At 47.1% G+C, this 13786-nt stretch overlaps 1 protein-coding gene across 1 annotated transcript in view; it reads right to left on the reverse strand.

The window, feature by feature from the left end:
• Positions 1–893: 893 nt before the first annotated feature.
• PDDC1 (Parkinson disease 7 domain containing 1) overlaps positions 894–13786 on the reverse strand; it is a gene marked incomplete at its 5' end in the record, with an annotated part of 15258 nt that continues 2365 nt past the window's right edge. Inside the window, 6 exons of the mRNA XM_015416557.1 lie at positions 894–1109; positions 2168–2279; positions 3399–3492; positions 4751–4845; positions 8441–8548; positions 11115–11220. Of these exons, the coding sequence (XP_015272043.1) occupies positions 1103–1109; positions 2168–2279; positions 3399–3492; positions 4751–4845; positions 8441–8548; positions 11115–11220 (522 nt within the window). The remainder of the gene's footprint in view (positions 1110–2167; positions 2280–3398; positions 3493–4750; positions 4846–8440; positions 8549–11114; positions 11221–13786) is intronic.

Genomic DNA, 13786 nt, shown 5'->3' on the forward strand with positions numbered 1-13786 from the left:
CCCCCCAATAGCTAGCAATCCAAAAAGTCAAGTGGAGCGGTGGGTGTTGCCTTCTGACACACTTCTGGTGATGTCGGGGGGGGGGGTGGCATATGCAAATGAGTTATGTTAATGAGCTCCTGCACCTCTTTTTCTCCGAAATGACCCCTGGCCTGCCCCCTAGCAATTCCCTGTTTCTTGACAGCCTCGACTACACCATGTGTGCCCGCTTCCCCCCACGCTGCAGCCTCCTGCCTTCCCACCCTCACCCCAGTTGCTTGCAGGCTGGAATAAGAGCCCTGGACAGGCCGGTTCTGGCCCCCAGGCTGTATGTTTGACAACCCTGAGCCAGGCTCAGCCTTTCAAACTGATCAGGAGCATGTGGGCTACTCTGATGCCTAGAGTATAAATGTCATAATGTAAAGCCAAAACTCCAGGAGAAAATAAGGCCAGGAACTTATGTGAGAACCACTTCGGGGTTGTCGCAGAGCTGGGTTTTCACTAGTGCAAACTCTTAATGCTACATAAAGGTAAAGGTTCCCTTGCTCGAAAGCCAGTCGAATCCGACTCTAGGGTTGCGGTGCTCATCTCCGTTTCAAAGCCGAAGAGCCAGCGCTGTCCGAAGACGTTTCCGTGGTCATGTGGCCGGCATGACTAAACACCAAGGCGCACGGAACGCTGTTACCTTCCCACTGAAGTGGTACCTATTTATCTACTTGCAATTTCTTGCTTTCGAACTGCTAGGTTGGCAGGAGCTGGAACTAGAGACAGGAGCTCACCCAGTCTTGCGGCACCCGGGCCTCGAACCGCTGAACTACTGACCTTCCACAGCCTGCAGTTCAGCATCTTAACCACTTGAGCCACCGCAGCTCCCTTAATGCTACATACACATAGCATAAATTCCACGAACACAGGCACAGGACGACTGGTAGTTTAATACATACGATCCAGTTTAATATACCTTCTCAAGCTTTACACAGTCCATCTTCAGAAAAACTGCTGCGCCCTGTGTCTTATTTATGGTGGCAAACAGAATGATGCTGGTCATCTCCATTAGCAAATGATCCATCTCCAAGGCCAAAAGGTTTTCCATATCCATCGGTTATAAAGAGACAGTGCCCCATCATTTCCTGTTGAATAAATGAAATGCAGATTAGAGCTATGTTCCCAAGAGCACGTCTCAGGTACAAGAAGAAGAGATTGGATTTATACCCTGCCTTCACTACCCAAGGGAGTCTCAGAGCGGCTTACAACCTCTTCCCTTCCCCTCCCCACAACAGACACCCTATGAGGCAGGTGGGGCTGAGAGAGCTCTGACAGAAACTGCTCTTTTTCAAGAACAGCTCCGACAGAACTATGGCTTGCCCCAAGGTCACCCAGCAGCTGTACGTAGAGGAGTGGGGAATCAAACCTGGTTCTCCCAGATTAGAGTCTGCGCACTTAACCACTACACCAAACTGGCTCTCAGGTAAATTTGCACTCGTATAATTAACTTGAGAAAAAGCCTGCACAAGCACCAAAACAGAAGTCTCCTATACTTAAAACTTTCTAGAAATAGTGCTCAAGCCTTAAAAACAATCTTCAGTCGGGGACCAATTAAAGTTTAGTGGGCAATTACGGTGTTTAGTTTAGTTTTGTATGTTATCAGAGGAGCTGCGGTGGCTCAGTGGTTAAGATGCTGAACTGCAGGCAGGAAGGTCGGTAGTTCAGCAGTTCGAGACCTGAGTTGCCGCGTGACGGAGTGAGCTCCCGTCCCTGGTTCCAGCTCCTGCCAACCTAGCAGTTCGGAAGCAAGACATTGCAAGTAGATAAATAGCTACCACTTTGGTGGGAAGGTAACAGTGTTCCATGCGCCCGGTGTTTAGTCATGCCGGCCACATGACCACGGAAACGTCTTCGGACAGCGCCGACTCTTCGGCTTGGGAACGGAGATGAGCACTGCAACCCTAGAGTTGGATTCGACTGGCTTTTAAGCAAGGGAAACCTTTACCTATACATTATCTAAATAAGTTTTAATTTTGTAAGCTAAGCACCTTGGAATCTCACAGGGTAGAAGGAGAAGAGGCGTGGGATATAAATATATTTTAAATTATTTTGATGAACTGTTTCAGGCAACTCCAGTTGACAAGTTACAGGACATTGTTCAACCTCAGCCATTTCTACTGGCAACTTCCCTACTTTCACTTACCTGCTACTGCAGAGAAAAATAAGATTCTGGACAGCTGCCACTGTGGAGTTGTCGTTCTGTCCAGTGACAAGGTGCCGGTCTAGGATTACGTGCACTGCATCTGCTTTGCTGGCTGCATGGGGAGAATATATTCGTATGTCTTTTGGCACAGCTTTCTTTCTTCCCCAGAAACACTCAAGTAGAGAAACTACTCACATTTTGTTACTCTATTTAGGAATTTACTGCATGTTTCTAATGTGCTGGACTTGTTTTACTTATTTCCAAGTTATTTGTTTTTTATCTTTTCACAAGTAAAACCCACCAATATTACACTGAACAGCATATGAATAAGTAAGCAAGTATCCTTATCGGGCCATACAGTCCCTGTCCCAAGCACTAAAACTAACATTCGGTATCTACGGGGAAAGAGATGCAACTGAAAGAATGTACATCAACATACCAACCACCAAGGATCAGTACGAAATCTAACAATCTTTTAATGTGTCGGAATACATTTTGACGAGAAACTGTGCTGAGGTTGGTATCAAAGCCAGAATGGATCTTAATCGGCTTTGACATCTGCTCGTTCCAACAATGGGGACCGCCAGACGGCGCTCCGGCAAGTAACCCTCATCCGCCTAACTGGGATCGGAGCGGCTTAGGCTTTTTCTTGAGCCGGCGGGTGCAATGCAAGTGATGCTGCCTCTGACTTACACAGAAATAGCTCAGTCAGAGTTCATCCCACATCTTGGGATCATTATAATTGGAATGGATATGGCTATACCTATGGCCCATCATTAATACCAGCAACACAATTGCAAACATATAAGGATACAACAGCTGGTCTTTATATAAGTGTACTAAAGATCTTGTATACATATGTTTGAATGTGTGTCTATACTATGTTGTAATAGTGACCACTGAGGAAGGCCCTTTGGGGCCGAAACGCGTTTGGTCTTCACTTGGAAAGTGTTGACCCATCACGTGTATTAATATCTGATATGCTTTTATTAGTCTGATACTTGGGGGGAATTTTTTTTAACCCGAATATATTTTAATATGTGTACACCCTAATAAATTTTGTACTTTTATAATATACATGGTCAGCTTAACCCTTCTGGTTCGCAGTGTTATCTTGGGTTGAGTTCCCCCCCTCCCCCCCCCCATTTTTTGTACAGTTAACTGTCAGCAATGGTGCTTGAATCACTATCAATCAAACCCTGTGGTTCCAGACAGCGTTACAATGACATACCACTAAAGTTAGCTCCAGAGTCTTTCGCAAAGTCTTCGACGATAATGGGCAAGGTGGCAAAATGAGGCAGCCTGATCAGTTCATACACAGAGGGCTGAAAGAGACCAGAGAATACTTGGACAACGCAATTCGGCAAAACCGGCACGGGAAGAATTCTTTCCAGGGGACCACCAAGAACCCGTGGGTTGCTGAGATTCTCACAAAGAATGCTTAATGACTTGGTGGGCCCTGGTTTGAACGAGCGAGACAAGAGCGCCTACACTGCATCCCTTTGCACAGATGCGTTATAAATTAACAGTAAAAGAGACATATACCAGTGGACCATGTAGTCTTAATTTCTAAAAAAGGACACAAAAGACGGATCAGCCCACTCAAATACTAAGCCAGGGGTGTCAAACTCATTTATTATGAGGGCTGGATTGGACATAAATGAGACCTTGTTGGGCCAGGCCATGTGTGTCATAAAATGTAATGCCAGGTAGCGGAGATATAAACTGTATAAAGAACACAAACACAAAGGGTGTTTTTTTGTACTTAAAATAAAAACATGCTTCAAACATCAGCCCTCTTGCAATATTTTAGCAAATATTTGCTAAATATTTTAGCAAACTTCAGAGGACGGCCTGGCGTGATCTGGTCCATGGGGTCGCGAAGAGTCGGACTCGACTGTGCGACTGAACAACAACAACAAATATTTTGCTTATTTAACAGTGTCTGTTAACTGACACCTCTTGCTCTGAATTATTGCATCAAAATGTCTGTGCTGTTGCAATCTTGAGTATGCCAATCAGGTGTAATTGTAAGCTGCAAACATACAATGACGCAGCAGCAGCAGAACTGGAAGAAGAAGCAGAAGACAGCCAGTTCCGCTGCAGGCCTGATAGAAGCCCTCCAGGGGCCTGATTTGACCCCCCTGTACTAAGCCATTCTTCTCCTTTCATACTTGAGTGCAAAACCGTTTAAATTCATTTGCATATTTCTATTGTCTTCGTGCGTACTCGCTTCACATGCTTACAGAAGTTCGGGCACATCAGTCACAAAGTAAGAACTACCAAAAAAAAACCCCAAACCCAACCCCAAAAACCCTGCGCACAGTGATTACAATTTTATTGCCGCTTTCTTGGGATTATTTTTTATAAATTTACAGGACTATAAAATGAGATAATAAATAAATAAATATAGCTTAAATCACTCCTACAGAGAAAAGCCAGTAAGATATGTGCCTAGCATCGCTGAAATAACAACACCACAGGAGGCTTTGGGCAAATCTGTAATCTAATCAAGCAACAGTATCTGGGTCACCAACTAATTAGAATGAGAATTCTACACAAAAGTATCCGGTTCGTGCTTACCCCTGTTAAACTGTATCCTTCAAATACCCAGGATTTGTCCTCGTTTGTAGCACAGCATAAGGCAGCAACTCCATGTCCAACAGCACAAATGGGTTCTGCAAAGACACACCATTACATCTAAAAAAGGGTACAGAGTACACTCTGGCACGTAATAGACTCACTAATAAAGCAGCAGAAAAGAATCCCTACTCTTGCTACTCCGATTATTACCAGATAGTACCCTTACTTAATCTGTATATATTTATTCTTCCCTGTCTAACTATCACAGAAATGAGAGTATCATGTCTATAAGGGACATGAGCGCTTTCACTTAATCAGGAGTGTTGATGGAAGAAAGACTGGGATAATTCAAAAAAAAAAAACACCATTACAAGATATTTCAAAAAGTTCAAGAATTCAAAAACATGTAGGGATAGGAGATAGTTCACGATTACATATAAGTAAAAAACTTATTTCCAGATGCCAACCTCCCGGCGGGGCCTGGAGACCTCTCCGCCAGAACCAGGCTGGGAGGAGGGTCACCCAGCTGCCGCTCGCCTCCCCCCCCTCCCACTTCCTCCAGCCCCCTGCCTCTCTTGCAAAAATAGCCTCCTCCCTTTAACTCTCGCGACGCTAGAGGGGAATGCAAATGCCTCCCCTCCTTCCCCCCCCAGCTCCCAGACGGCAGATTCCCCAGACTCGCTTCTTCTCAGCCTCAATCATTCACACACCTACACACACACACACACCCTACTACTTCAACAACTCCTGGAAAGAGCGGGGTCGACCTCTCGGGTGCTATCAGGGCTACTTTTTAAAGGGAGCTCTGCGGGGATGGGGGGATGGGCGTGTGAGAGAGAGGCTTTCCTTTCCTGATTCCCTGACTGCTGAGAGAAGAGGAGATGGAGGCAGGGCGAGCGGATGGCGGGTGGTGAGGTGTGCTGCTGCCTCCCCCCCTCCCGGCAGAGCTCCCTTTAAAAAGTGCAGAGCCACGACCACCCGTGCGCCACGCCCCCCACGTGCCGCCGGCGGGTTCCCCGGCAAAAGCTTCCCCGGCTGCCTCCGCCGGGTGCTCCTGAGTTGCTATGGGCGCCAGAGGGGCGGGCGCCCGGTTAGGGCAGCGGCGGGGGGTTGCGGGGGGTGTGTGTTGGGGGCGCAGTTTGGCGCCCCTGAGGGCCGGCGCGCCCTAGGCCAGACACTAGCTGGCCTAGTGATAGAGCCGGCCCTGAGTTCACAAAATGGGAAACCAGATCGAAGCAAATTTTACAAAGTATTCATATGCAGTTGCATCATTAACATTTACTGTAATCATGACTGGGATTTTAATGCTGGTGAACATTATGGGGGAGGGAAGAGCCACATTTAAATAGATGCCAGAGGAATGCAGGTAAAGTTTCTTCCGTCTTCATTTACCCCAGAAGATGGCTCCCTTCCTTGACCCGGATTTATCTGGCCACAGTACTTGCAAGGCTAGACTGCTGTAATGTATTCTACGTGAGTCAGCCCTGAAGACAACCTGGAAATTGCACCCGATGTAGGATGCTGCAGCTTGAGCACTGTCAACGGCTCCGTTGGTTACCAATTAGTTTTCAGGTTAAAATCAAGTGCTGACTATCATCTACAAAGCCCTTCATGGCCTACAACTCCTGTATCAAAAGGACCACCTCTCCCGATGCCCCACTGTGACAGCTGCGCTCCTCTGAGCAAAGTCTGCTGAAGGTTGTTGTTTTGTTGTTCAGTCGCACAGTCGAGTCCGACTCTTCGCGACCCCAAGGATCAGATCACACCAGGCCTTCCGGTCTTCCGCCATCCTCTGAAGTTTGCTCAACTTTGTTGCATCTATGACACTGTCTAACCATCTCATCCTTTGCCGTCCCCGTCTTCTTTGACCTTCAGTCTTTCCCAGCATCAGGGTGTTCTCCAGGGAGTGCTCCCTTCTCATTTGGTGGCCAAAGTACCTGAGTTTTGGCTTCGGTATCTGGCCTTCCAGGGAACAGTCAGGGTTGATTTCTTTTTAGGACTGACTGATTTGATCTCCTTGCAGTCCAAGGGACTCTCAAGAGTCTTCTCCAGCACCATAGTTCAAAAGAATCTATTCTTTGGCGCTCGGCCTTCCTTATAGTCCAACTCTCACAGCCATACATGACTACTGGGAATACCATTGCTTTGACCACGCGGGCTTTTGTTGGCAGGGTGATGTCTCTACTTTTTATCATGCTGTTGAGGTTCGCCATCGCTTTCCTCCTGAGGAGCAGGCGTCTTTTAATTTCATGGCTGCTGTCACAGTCTGCGGTGATCTGGGATCCCAGGAACGTGAAGTCTGTCACTACTTCCACGACTCCCCCTTCTATTTGCCAAGGAGTGATGGGGCCGGATGCCATGATCTTCGTTTTTTTGATGTTGAGCTTCAAGCCCACTTTTGCGCTCTCTTTTGCTGAAGGTGCCACCCTGCAAATGGGTAAAATCGGCGGCTGCCTGTACCTGGAGCATTCTCCGCTGTGGCTCCCACTTTATGGCAGGGCCTGCCTCAGGATGTTAGGAAGGATCCCGCAATTCACTTCTCCCATTCCATCGCATGTGTAAAATGGAATTGTTCAGGAGGGCATTTTTACAAAGGCTACAATGGCTATACAGGATGATGCTTTTATTAAAGCACAAGGGCTGTGGTTTACGGCACTGTTTATTGTAGGCATTATCTTGTTCTTGATGGTGGTGGGGAAATGCTGTCAAGTTGCAGAATTTAGGATTACAGAATTTAGAAGACAGTGCAGCCAGAACAAGATGACCCACATAGATCAGGCTAACCTGAGCTACCCAGGTCATCTTGTTCTGACCGCACCGTTTTCTAAATTCTGTAATCCCGTTTTTTTATTTCTTATAGGTCATGTCATGTCTTCGACTATTTTATTGCACTGTGTTCTAATCTTGTAACCCAATCATTACACTGTTTATTGTTTGCCTCTTAATGCTCCTATTGCATTGTTTTTAGATTTTTGTAACACATCTTGAGTCTAGTGAGAAAGGCAGACTATAAATAAATAACTAATTATGTGCTGAGCAGGGGTAATTTCCTGCAGGAGTGCACAGGAGCAGAGCTCCCGCAGTAAAGAGCCCAGGGGGCGGGCACATGCAACAAGCCCCACCCCCTGCTCCCAGCAGCCCTCGGTCAGAGCAAGAAGCAGCCAGGTAAGCAGCAGAGGGCCCCCCACCCCCCCAGTCCAAAACAGTCCAGTGGCACCTTTTAAGACCAGGTTTTATTCAGGTACAAGCTCTCCCTCCTCTGTGAGGACAGATCTGCGTGTTCCCCCCCAATCCAAAACAGTCCAGTGGAGCCTGAGCGGTGGGTGTTGCCTTCTGACACACTTCCGGTGATGTCAGGGGGTGTGGCATATGCAAATGAGTTACGCTAATGAGCTCCTGCACCTCTTTTTCTACGAAATGACCCCCGGTGGTGAGTAAGCAATGTATACTGGAAGATATTATTTTAACTGTGCATTTCTAATATGCGTTCGCTTCTCAATTGGCTACAGCTGTTCTTATATTACTGAAGTGAACAATGGTTTGCTACCCACATCATCAATAACCTCTCTTTAACGACTCCTGGACTGACCAGAAACAGAATTATTCATAGCGTCTTCCCGCACGCTTCCTAGTCCAAGCTGTACAAAAAAATATTCAAACCAGTGTAAATCCCTGTGGATTCTTACTCACTGTTCTCAGAGCTGAAATGCTGCAAGATCCTAGCTAAGTAACCGCTGTTTGCCAGATCTGTCATAGCACCAGGACAGTCAGGAATCAACAATGCATGGTATCGGGCACCTAGGGAAGAAGGACAAAATAAGGTGTATGTATTCTTGGTATGAGATGTTCAGGGGACCTAAAAGCTTGTCCACTTTGATAGGGAGGGGAGAGGGGGAAAGATGGGGACTGTAACTCGTTCCACACCTCATCATTTCTCCCTCATGCTGCCACCAGTGTTCCCTCTGAGCTGAGTTAGTGTGAGCCAGCTCACAGTTTTTTAGTCTCTGGCTCACGCATTTTTCCCTTAGCTCAGGAAGGAGGGCTCCGGAGCAAACTGATTGATGCAGCAGCCAGATCACTCGCTCACAACTTTAATGCCAGTAGCTCACACAGTAGAATCTCTGCTCGCTAGACTCCACAGCTTAGAGGGAACACTGGTTGCCACTAGCCTAATGCTCGCTCTACTCAAGGGCCATGAGGAACTGGAGGCCCAGTGTTCTTCTGCCATTCCCGTCCATCCTTAAAGGCACTGTCACACAGGTTCTGTCCACTGCCTCCACTCAACCACTACCTCCAGAATCTGAGGAAGAAGAAGAAGAGATTGGATTTATATATTTTTTATTTATTTCTTTGAGATTTATATCCTGCCCTTCCAAGCGGCTCAGGGTGGCGGTTACTTATACCCCGCCCTTCACTACCCAAGGGGGTCTCAGAGTGGCTGACAAACTCCTTTTCCCTTCCCCTCCCCATAACAGACACCCTTGTGAGGTAGGCAGGGCTGAGAGAGAAAGAAGAAGAGGGGGAGGAGATTGGATATATAGAAGAAGAGATTGGATTTATACCCAGCACTTCACTACCCAAGGGGGTCTCAGAGCGGCTGACAAACTCCTTTTCCCTTCCCCTCCCCACAACAGACACCCTTGTGAGGTAGGCAGGGCTGAGAGAGAAAGAAGAAGAGGAGGAGGAGATTGGATATATAGAAGAAGAGATTGGATTTATACCCCACCCTTCACTTGGAGTCTCAGAGCGGCTGACAAACTCCTTCCCCTTCCCCTCCCCACAACAGACACCCTGTGAAGTAGGTGGGGCTGAGAGAGAAAGAAGAAGAGGAGGAGGAGGAGACGGAGGAGGAGATTGGATATATAGAAGAAGAGATTGGATTTATACCCCACCCTTCACTTGGCCAAACTGGCTGGTAAAGAGGGCGTTCTTTCCCTTCAAGGTAATCTAAGGGAGGTAAGCTTTGTACTGCCTGCCACTCTCCTGAATACAGCTCCGATGGTTTGCGGGTGGGGGGCGGCGGAGGGGAGAGCACTTTGGAAACACAGTCCTAATGCAGGATTGAGAAGGAGGAGGGCTTAGAATAAAAGTTCTGGAGCAGCAGAAAGAGCTGTTCTTTCTTCCAGAGGGCAGAGCCAGAAGGAAGGCTGCTGCAGGGGAGAGGCCCTAATCCTGAGTCTAGTGCCACTTGGAATAGTGAGCTAGGGACAGTATATATTTAGACGCCTTAGGGCATTTGATTTCTTTTCACCCACTTACTGTTATTATTCTGCACCTTGTTCTTTGACCTCCTATAAAATAAACCTTTTCCTTGTTTCTCTCTGCCTAGTCCTCACGCCTGTTATTCAGCCAAAAGGGAGGTCTGAAGGTCTTGAGAGGGTACTCTGGGCCTCCTCAAGGGAGCCTGGAACCAGAGTGGTGGCAGCGTCAGGTGACACCCCACCTGAGCCGTGACAGTGCCATAAGTACAAGGGAAGCCTTGAGCAACTGAAGGGACCCTTTTTCTTTCTAAAAGCACGGCTACAACTTCAAATGAGACATTAACTGCTCCACTGTCAGAGACAGCCAGTGTAAAATACTAGTACGAAATGCTAACAGTTTACGTGGACATTGTGGAAAGAAGCATCTCCAGTTCAGAAGACCAAGCAGAGTGAATGGTGCGTGGAAGACGCAAAAGGGAAACTGAGTCACAGCACCGGCTTTTCCAGAATACTATTTCACCGTCATATATATGGCAGAAAAAGATGTGACAGAAAAGAATCTACATCGATTTTAATTTGATTTATTCTTTGGACTCGAAACGAAATCATCAATACATAGCGTGCATGATCATGCCAAAGGGAAGCACTTTTGAATTCCCACTGATTTCAGTAGACAAATACTTAGTAAAGGTAAAGGTTCCCTTGCTCGAAAGCCAGTCGAATCCGACTCTAGGGTTGCGGTGCTCATCTCCATTTCAAAGCCAAAGAGCCAGCGCTGTCCGAAGAAGTTTCCGTGGTCATGTGGCCAGCATGACTAAACACCAAGGTGCACAGAACGCTGTTACCTTCCCACCGAAGTGGTACCTATTTATCTACTTGCAATTTCTTGCTTTCGAACTGCTAGGTTGGCAGGAGCTGGAACTAGAGATGGGAGCTCACTCCATCATGCGGCCCCCAGGTCTCGAACTGCTGAACTGCTGACCTTCCACAGCCTGCAGTTCATCATCTTAACCACTTGAGCCACCGCAGCTCCTAGACAAATACTTAGCTATCCCTTAAACTCAATGGGACGTCAAAGTGCTCAACTGTAGCTGAATATGCAGTGAGAAAGAATACCGTGCTTCTACAGATGGCAGTGAACTGCATATCAAAAGTTACCTTACCATCCGTCGATTCTAGTTTGGCAGGATTTGCATAGGATTTCATACGGAAGTCCTGGATCCAACGCGTGTTTGCCTCATTAACATCAACAAAATCAATAGGCTTCCCCTAGAAGAATCATTTTTCAAAGTTCAACTCACACAAAGATAAGCAATAAGCCTTTTAGTTTAAAAGTTAAATGTTGAATGTGTTTCTATACATTGGCCAAATTTGATATGGCTGATATTAATGTATAAACTATTTCTTCTTGCGCTTATCGTTAACAAGAAAAGACTGTTCATATACAATAAAACTGGTCCCGATATTGTAAAAACACATAATTTTAAACAGAGACAGCAACACTAAAAATATAGCTCAAGAACCCGCTCTTCTGCTGCTTCTTGAAGAACACAGTCTCAAACTAGGGTTGCGAAGTCAGATTTTTGCTGCAGCGGGGGACTCCCGGCTGGTGGCTGGAGTGCACGTGTGCCACATCCACGTCACTTGGAAGTGACGCGACCACGCTGGGCATGCTGGGGGCGGGGCCACGACCATCCGAGGGGAAAACATAGAGTTTTCCCTCGGATGACTGTGGCCCCGCAGTACCTCAAGTAAGAAGAGAGAAGAAGAGATTGGATTTATACCCCACCCTTCACTACCTCGGGGACATAAGAACATAAGAGACGCCAATGATGGATCAGGCCAAAGGCCCATCCAGTCCAACACTCTGTGTCACACAGTGGCCAGAAATACCAGTGCCATCAGGAGGTCCACCAGTGGGGCCAGGACATTAGAAGCCCTCCCACTGTTGACCCCCCCCCCAAAGCACCAAGAAGACAGAGCATCTCAGAGCAGCTTACAAACTCCTTTCCCTTCCCCTCCCCACAACAGTCACCCTGTGAGGTAGGTGGGGCTGAGAGAGCTCTGACAGAAACGGCTCTTTTTCAAGAACAGCTCTTATCAGAACTAGGGCTTGCCCAAGGTCATCCAGCCAGGTGCAAGTGGAGGAGTGGGGAATCAAACCCGGTTCTCCCAGATTACAGTCCTCGCACTTAACCACTACACCAATCTTGGGGTTGTAGTGAGCAGCTTGATGAAAACACCAACTCTGTGTGGAAATGGTAGAAAAAGACAGACTCTGTGCTGGGTATGCTTAGGAAAGGTAGTGAAATTACAATGGCCAGTATGATAATGGCACAGTATAGATCTGTGGTGCAGCCTCATTTGGAACACTGTGTACAGTTGTGGTCACCATCTCTTTAAAAAATATGGCTGAGCTGGAAAAAGGTAGAAGAAAGAAACCAAGATAATTGGACGGCAGGAACACAATTCCTATAAGGAAAGGCTAAAGAGAGCTTGGGATCTTTCCATTTAGATAGATAACGTTTAAGGGGAAATATGATAGACGCTTATAAAATTATGCATGAGGCAGAGAAAGTAAAGAGAACTTTTTCTCCCTCTCACATAATACTAGAACTCAGGGACAGTCAATGAAGTTGATGGGCAGTAAATTCAGGAGAGGCAAAAGGAAATACTTCTTTACTCAACAAGTAATATTATGCATGGGATAGAGCAGGTTGAGAAAGAAGTCCTTTTCTCCCTTTCTCACAATACAGGAACTCGTGGGCACTCCATGGAATTGCTGAGCGGTCGGGTTAGAACGGATAGGAGGAAGTCCTTCTTCACCCAAAGAGTGATTAGCACATGGAATTCACTGCCACAGGAGGTGGCGGCGGCTACAAGCATGGACGGCTTCAAGAGGGAATTAGATAAGCATATGGAGCAGAGGTCCATCAGTGGCTATTAGCCACAAGGTATAGATAGGGACTCTCAGGCTGGGGCAAATGATGCTCTGTATTCTTGGTGCTTGGGGGGGCAACAGTGGGAGGGGCTTCTGGTGTCCTGGCCCCACTGCTGCACCTCCTGATGGAACCTGGTATTTTTGGCCACTGTGTGACAGAGTGTTGGACTGGATGGGCCATTGGCCTGATCCAACATTGGCTCCTCTTATGTTCTTATGTAAGTCATTAAGTTGAAGAAGAAGAGTGGGTTTTTATAGCCTGCTTTTTTCTCTGCCCTAAGGAGTCTCAAAGCAGCTTACAATCACCTTCCCTTCCTCTCCCCACGACAGGCACCTTGTGAAGCAGGTGGGGCTGAGAGAACTGTAACTGGCCCAAGGTCACCCAGCCAGCTTCACGTGGAAGAGTGGACAATCAAACTCGGTTCTCCACGTTAGAGTCTGCCGCTCTTAACCACCACACCATGCTGGAATTTACCGCCTGTGAACTTTAGCACAGATGGTTTTAACAGGGGATGACACAGATTCATGGAGAATAGGTCCCATCAATGGCTACTAGCCATGATGATTAAAGAGAACCTTCACATTCAGAGGCAGGAAACATCAGGGACAGGCCTTGTTCACTATGACCCATCTGTTAGCTTTTCAGGGGAACCTTTGGGTCACTGTGTGAAACAAGATGCTGGACTGGATGTGACACTGGTCTGATCCAGCAGGGCACATGTTATGTACTTATTACAGTATTTTGTCGATGGCTTTCACAGCCGGAGTTCATTAGTTGCTGTAGATGTTCGGGGTTGCGTGGCCATGGTCTTGGCACTGTAGAACCTGACGTTTCGCCAGTAGCTGTGACTGGCATCCTCAGAGGTATAGCACAGAAAGATGGAGTACTCTCTG

Source organism: Gekko japonicus, unplaced genomic scaffold (genome assembly GCF_001447785.1).
Source record: "Gekko japonicus isolate JY-2015 unplaced genomic scaffold, Gekko_japonicus_V1.1 scaffold3199, whole genome shotgun sequence".
Lineage (NCBI taxonomy): Eukaryota > Metazoa > Chordata > Lepidosauria > Squamata > Gekkonidae > Gekko > Gekko japonicus.